The sequence below is a fragment of the Rhagoletis pomonella genome, unplaced genomic scaffold (genome assembly GCF_013731165.1).
Source record: "Rhagoletis pomonella isolate Grant_MI unplaced genomic scaffold, Rhpom_1.0 Rhpom_scaffold_05547, whole genome shotgun sequence".
Taxonomy (NCBI): Eukaryota; Metazoa; Arthropoda; class Insecta; order Diptera; family Tephritidae; genus Rhagoletis; species Rhagoletis pomonella.
The window spans coordinates 2,550-9,895 of NW_023464085.1; the positions used below are offsets into that span (position 1 = coordinate 2,550).

The 7,346-nt window shown below is 32.8% G+C and overlaps 1 protein-coding gene across 1 annotated transcript; it reads left to right on the plus strand.

Annotated features, from left to right (window-relative positions):
- Positions 1 to 5,621: 5,621 nt before the first annotated feature.
- LOC118755176 (odorant receptor 45a-like) lies at positions 5,622 to 7,116 on the plus strand. Its single transcript, XM_036490028.1, has 5 exons — positions 5,622 to 5,943; positions 6,040 to 6,220; positions 6,282 to 6,732; positions 6,818 to 6,973; positions 7,054 to 7,116. Exons 1-5 carry the CDS (start codon positions 5,622 to 5,624, stop codon positions 7,114 to 7,116), a joined length of 1,173 nt encoding a protein of 390 aa, XP_036345921.1.
- Positions 7,117 to 7,346: the final 230 nt, after the last annotated feature.

The following is a 7,346-nucleotide window of genomic DNA, read 5'->3' on the forward strand; positions in this document are numbered from 1 at the left end:
GTCGAAAAATATTGATTTAAAAGAGCTTTATACCATTTCTACGAAAAATTGTTTTTTCTCCATATAAAATACATTGAAAACTTTGAGCGCTTTGAGCACTCCCTAAATATTTTTTGATTTCAAAATAAAAAAAGGTATATTTTTTCGATATAGATCAATCCTAGGGTGTGCCGGCATTAAAACTCCGACTTTATTTTTTTGGACCACTCGAATATACACTCCTAGTCATTTCAATAGCGCACTCTTTTGTTTGTTTAATATTCATTAATTTTTTATAGAAATATAGCATATTATACAAAAAAAAACAACAACATGTAAAACCGATTTTAAAATTTTATACAAATTAAAAAAAAAAAAATATCAACAATGACCTATCATAATGACCTGCAGTGAATAAGTTAATAAATTTCGGAAATGCATTAAATTTTTAACCGACTTCAGAAAAGGAAAAGGTTATCAATTCATCGGATTATTGTGCTTTTTTGTATTTTTTTTGTTTTATATGTATGTTACCGCATAATTTAGGACCATGTGAACTGATTTCGATAATTTTTTTTTTTTACGGAAAGGTGGTACCTCAGGAGTAGTCCCATTGGTTTAGATCCGATCATTGGATCGCGAAGAAATTAACGGTACTCTTAAATTTTATATGAGTTTTGAAGTCGATTTTGTTTTTTTTGCTTAAAATTTATTATAGTATAATAAAGTTCTGGTCCCAAGTGGCTGTAAAATAGTATGGATTTTTGAAAATTATTATTGTTGTTGTTAATTTTTTTTGTCGAGCATACTTTGTATGGAAGAAAATGCATGACACTGTCAACAAAAAAAGTGTTAAAAATCAATGGTATTTTGTAGCCACTTGAAAATTGCATGGGCTACAAAACTGCAACAAGTTTTATTGAATTTATATAAAATTTTAAAATCGGATTTACACGTTTTGAATATGATACATTTTTATAAAACGTTAAAGCGATACTCTGATTTATTTAGTTTAAAGTGGTCGTAAATTTAGTAGCGTGTGATCCCTAATAGGTATGGCTGCAGGTGGCAATTACAGAAAACGTGTCTTTCATCACAGCGATTCGAGAATATAGACATTTGTTGAGTTTCGGAACCACCAGTTTTACAAATCGAATGAAAGGACCCATCACAAACGATAGAAAAAATCACTATGATTTTCGGAAAAGCAGCTGAAAAAATATCCATTGGAATTGTGAAATGACGTATTTTCAAAATATTTTTAAGGGGATTGCCACGGCTTTTCAAAATTCTGGAAAAAATTTGAAAAAATTTTTGCAGTTAAAATTCTGTATTTTAAAATTCTGTAAGAACCAAATGATGTAGAATAAAAATTCTGGAAAGTTAAATTCTGGATTCAAAATTATTTTGGACCAAAATTCTGTATTTTTTACATGTATGTATGTATGGCTTGGAATTTCGCAATCATGTGCATATGCTCTTGCATTTGTATATTCGGTGCATTTGAAAAATTACAACAACAAAATACACACGTTTGCCATGGTAACAAGAAAAAATTTTGCAAATGAAAATCCAATAATATTCGCACAAGATCCAGAACAGCTCTAATATTTCACCAACTTCCAGAATTTTGCAATACAGAGTATTAAAATACAGATTATTTAACCATAGTAATTTTGTAGCCAACCCAATTGCCATCTGTTAAAAAGTTAAAATCGATTAATTAATATGTTTAATAAAGTATCACAACATTGTGGGCGTAAACGATGGACGATTTATTTCGAAACAAATTTTTACCAAACGAGAGTTGTTTAAGAAAGATTTATGTCAACAATTTTTTAAAGGGAGCTGCCAACTGTTATCAGTTAAATAAAATATTTTAATATAAATTCAAAGAGTTTTTATTACGAAAACATTTGTAACACAATTACCACCTATTCAAAAAGTCAAATTCAATTTTATTAATAAATCGAATGATGTATTCAAATATAGGTGGCAAATGAATGAGGTTTAAGAAAGCTTTATTTTGAAATTATTTTGAAGAAGTTTGCCATACATGTGTTGTGTCCTACAACCATACATATGTACATACATGCCTATGTACTATATGTCGATGGTCCTCTGCAACAAATCAAAACTTAAACAAAAACAAGTAAGAAAGTCTAAGTTCGGGCGGAGCCGAACATTAAATACCCGGCGCAAGTATTAAATATATGTTTTTTCACCCTTCCGAAACCTTCCGCTAGATGGTAAGCCGAGGTGTATCAATTTTGAGTAAATTAGCGTCCTTCAATTTCGAAATACTGAAGTTTCAAGCATTTCTTAAATTTACCGTTATATGAGAATCGGCCGTTATTTTAGTCCGATTTCAATAATTTTCAACGTTTTGCTTACACGTGGCAAGTACAATAACCATACCGAGTTTGGTACAAATTGGTAGAACGGTTACTGATATACTTATATGTGATCATAAGTGGGCGGTGCCACGCCCATTTTTCAAAATTTTACCATAAACGTATTTCTTGGTAAAGAATTGTTGCAAGCATCAATTTTGAATAAATTAGCTTCAATCGAAGATTTTGTATTTCTCTAAATTACCGTTATATGGGATGTGGGCGTGGTTATTGTCCGATTTTAAAAAGTTTCGGCGGTTTTTTATGCTGTACCAAGGCCAACAACTGTGCCAAGTTTGGAAGAAATTGGTGCAGCGGTTACCAAGATATACACATGTAACCATAAGTGGGCGTGGCTACGCCCATTTTCCAAAAATTTATAATATTCTTATTTTTCGTCTAAAAATTATTGTAAATATCAATTTTGAGTGAATTATCTTCAATAGTTACTAAAATATCGCAGTTTTCGTATTTCTGGAAATTACCGTTATATGGGAAGTGGGCGTGGTTAAAGTCCGATTTCGCCCATTTTCAATACCAACCTACCTTGGATTAAGGGAAACCTACATACCAAATTTCGTTGAGATATCTCAATTTTTGCTCGAGTTATCGTGTACACGGACAGACGGACAGACGGACAGACGGACAGACGGACAGACGGACGGACGGACGGACAGACAGACATGGCTTAATCGATTTCTTTTTTCATCCTGATCATTTATGTATACATTTGTCTATATCTATCTCGATTCGTTTTGGCTGTTACAAACAACCGTTATGTGAACAAAATTAATATACCCTTGTGCACAAGTGCGCTCGGGTATAAAAAAACTCCTTACCACCGTTCCACCGTTCAGTAGTGTAAGCATTTTTTTGTGTATTATGTAGTATCGTTATTGCAGAGGACCATCAATATGTAAGCAGAATTGACTTTGAAAGATTTTAATGTATGTACTTTTCAGTTATTTCATATATAAGCCACCTTGAAACAACGCAAACATGTTGCAACAATAAAATAAATTCACACAATTTGATTATGTGTTGCGGCCGCTGTAGTCGAGTGGTTAGAGATTGGCATTACCACTCGGTAGGTGCACGGTTCGAGCCCCGGTCCGAGCAATATGTAAAATACATTTTTTTTTTCCAACAGCGAGTCTATTTTTGTCAAGAAAAACATCTTCTCATTAAAGCCATTTGCCGTTCTGAGGCGGTAAAACTGTAAGCTCCTGCTGTTTGTGTGAGCACATAAAGGCGCACACTAAAAATCGGATGAGAAGCGCGGCCCAACACTAGCAAATGTGTAAGCGCCAAATATGAATGGCGACACACATCAAATTACAATATACGCACAAACATACTTTCAGGCCTTTCAACGTCTTGCTTTCAAGGCGGAAAAGCCCCAACAATAACTACGTAATATATACATACATACATACATACATCTAATGATTATGTCATTATATAACAGCTAATTTAAATACATTTGTAGACAAAACAAATTGTCAACAGTTTAACGCCGACAACGCCTCAAATGCAATGAGTTAATCCATATATTGGAAATTGGTTTAAGTGGCAAAGTTTTAAAAATTGGGGTGTTAGATAATTGATGGGGGTAATATTACTTAAATAAGTCTTTGTCATACGATAGTTAGAATATATTGTCAACTGTAGCAATGTAAACTATTTGGTGCGCTACACTTGCAGTATAAAATACTCGAAGAAAGTATGAACTCAGTATAAAAGAGTAAATTCATCATTCAGATTATAAAAAAAAAAAAAAAATATATCCGAAAGACTTCGAATGAAGTACAAAAAAACCCGAAAGGCTACGAAAAAATCACGAAAGTTTCCGAAAGTTCTGTAAAAAATCGCGAAAATACAGAAGAGGAAGCTTTCGGCGTAGTTGGTTACGAATTTATTTAAATATAAATTTATTTTTATACAGTATTATTTAAACTTTATTATTTGTTATAAATAACAAAAAAACATAATTTTTATCTTATTTTTATTAATATAAATAAAAATGATAGGGGGTCTGTTTATTTGCAGGGAGGAATTACTAATTGATTTTATTTAAATGAAAATTAATTTTTATACAGTATTATTTAATAAATTAATTGAAGCAATAAAATTTTATATTTAAATTAAGTTAAGATAATATTAAAGTTTTATTTTAGCTTAAAATTTTATTATTGATTTTTGGATTTTGGTTGGTATTTTATATGCAAGTTTTTGCATGAATTTTTTACGGTTATGATCATGATTTTTTTTTTTAATTTTTGATAATTCATTCATCCTCTCACCAAAATTGCTTAGGCACAAAAATCGGTTACATTCCTGAAAGTTCGGTAAAAGTTTTCCCTTTAATATAAAGAAAGACGTTTATTGAAACCCAATATGGCGGACAAAAAAATTTCAAATGATTGGATTCACTTAAACGTTTGTTACAAGGGGAGTTTTTGGGGTCGCTGTCCGCCATATTGGATTGTAAAAAATGCCTCTCATCATTTGAGAGTAAACATTTTTACCGAATTTTCAAGAATAAGTATAACCAATTTTTTTTACCTGAACCAATTGTGGAGGGGAGAAATGAATTATAAAAAATTAATACACCATATTGGACCCGCCATTTTGAATAAAAAAAATTCATGACCATATTCGTAATCAACGACCTCAAAAACCCCAGAGTAGCAATTTTCAAGTGAATTCAATGTTTCTTTTTTTTAAATTAGTCGCCACGTTGGATCCGCCATTTTGGAAACTGCATCTAGGCATTAAAAAGTGTATATTTTTATTAGAATTTCAAGACCTTGTCTCCTATGTATCTAAAAAAAATCCTCAGAAAATCCCTAGAACCAGAATTAGTTCTTCTTAATTTTCATAAAAAAAATGAAAAAAAAACAAAATTGTTTATTTGATAAGGGTCATTCCACGTAAAGCAGGAAAACGACATACATTTTAATATGCCTTAATTATCTGCGGTTCAGTAGTAACCTCCTGCTAACTGACTAAATTTCATTAATCTGTTGAAAAATATTAGAAAAAAAGCTATAATTTTTGTCTATGGAAACTTTTCATGCCGACTGTAGCGCTCTTGCTGCTTGCCCCAAAGTATATACAATGCTGGTTAGTATTAAGTACGTACTTGTTGAATAAATTACTTGACCATATTACTCGAATAGGCCATTTTTGACAAACCTTTCGTCCAACAAAGTACTAAATAGTGCCGCTCACTGTGCCATACTCGAAATGTTTCAGAAGAATTTAGGCATCAAAGACTACTTCCGCATACAAAAATTCACTTTTCAACGCTTAGGCATAGATCTTACAATCAAAAATGGACGAGTCATGCAACCATATTTCTTGGCTTTTATTATTTTTACGCTGGCTACGATCCTGCTACCGATGCTGGTTTACAGCAGGCGGCATTTGCAAGAAATTGCCGAGGTGACCAATGCAATGACGCCATTTATGCAGGCCACGATAACGCTTTGGAAGATTTGGCGTGTCATTTCGAGGCGAGAGGAAATGGCACAACTAGTCGAAAGCATTTATGTGGTTTCGGCAAGAGGTGGGTGTAATTAATTATGTATGTATGTAGTTGAAATCTCCTAACTACTTATAACTTGTATGTCCTTCAATTACTTTGACAATTTAACTTGCAAAGCCAACATGAGCGAATTAAATTACTTAATACAGGAAAATAATCGCGAACGACTTATGAATAAAGCCTACTATTGCTCGGTATTGGTTACTGGAATTTTATCGCTGGCCGCACCTGTTTTGGTTAGCTTCTTACAATACTTGCTAGTTGGCGAATTCGGCTATATTGTGGCGCTAAAAGGCGCGTAAGTAGTAACTAGTTAAAATGTGGACAGGAAAGTGATTGATCTGTTATCTCCGCTTCAGCTACCCTATTGACTTTGCACGACCGCTAAACTACTTCTTTATCTGGCTTTGGTCGGCGATTGCCATCTATGGTGTAATTTATGGCTCCGTATCAGTTGATAGCATATTTTCTTGGTACATACACAATATAGTGGCAAATTTTAAGATACTACAATCCAAATTGGAATCAGCAGAAAAGCTGCCTGACTTCGTGGAGCGTCGTGCATCGATTTACTACTGCATTGCCTATCATCAGCGCGTCATAGCAATGGCCGAACAGTTGGATTTCATTTATCGTCCCATAGTTTTTGTACAATTTTCACTTAATGCTTTGCAGTTATGTTTCTTGGCCTATCAGATTGGTAGTGGCGTTGTGTCAAAGGTGGATTTGCCATTTTTATTTTTATTCATGATTTCAGTAGGCATACAGCTTATGATTTACTGCTATGGAGGTCAGCGTTTGCAGAATGAGGTGGGATGAAAGTTACTTTGAAAGGTTAAAAACAACAGGACTTACATGTATTATTTCTTATTTATTTCCCTAAAAAAAAAAAAAGAGCGAAAATGTGTACAAATCCATCTATAAAACTATAAATTCGCCTGCTTGGACGCTGGAGTTGCGCAAAGTACTCTTAATCTCATTGACGCGCGCACAGAAGTCCTGCAAATTGACGGGTATATTCTTTGATGTGGATTTGCCTTTGTTTTTATGGGTATGCACTTGTAATGCAAGTAATTTTAATTAATTTCGGGTGCTTAAAAAAAAATTTGGTTTTTTTTCTTTTTTTTTTAGGTTTGGCGCACCGCTGGCTCGTATGTAACGCTTCTACGCAGTGTGGATCAACAAAATATGTAACGCGGAAAAGAACATAAAATTTTTTTTCTAAAACTAGCTTTAGCACAATTTAGTGAAATTTTTAAAAAGTGCATTTTCGCACTAGACTTGTAACTTGGTGATTTTCTTAAGTAGCTCAATAATAAATTCAGTAGCCTTTAAAAAATTTAGCACCTATGTAGTCAGAATTGTATACGTATAGAATATATATAGGAATATATATGTAATATGTATGTAATCAAAATAAAGAT

Bases quoted from the DNA above. Each gene is read 5' to 3' on its own strand.
- LOC118755176 (XM_036490028.1), top strand. From the start codon at position 5,622: ATGTTTCAGAAGAATTTAGGCATCAAAGACTACTTCCGCATACAAAAA. The intron at 6,221-6,281 runs GTAAGTAGTAAC...TCTCCGCTTCAG, and splicing joins ATTGTGGCGCTAAAAGGCGC to CTACCCTATTGACTTTGCAC. The intron at 6,974-7,053 runs GTATGCACTTGT...TTTTTTTTTTAG, and splicing joins ATTTGCCTTTGTTTTTATGG to GTTTGGCGCACCGCTGGCTC.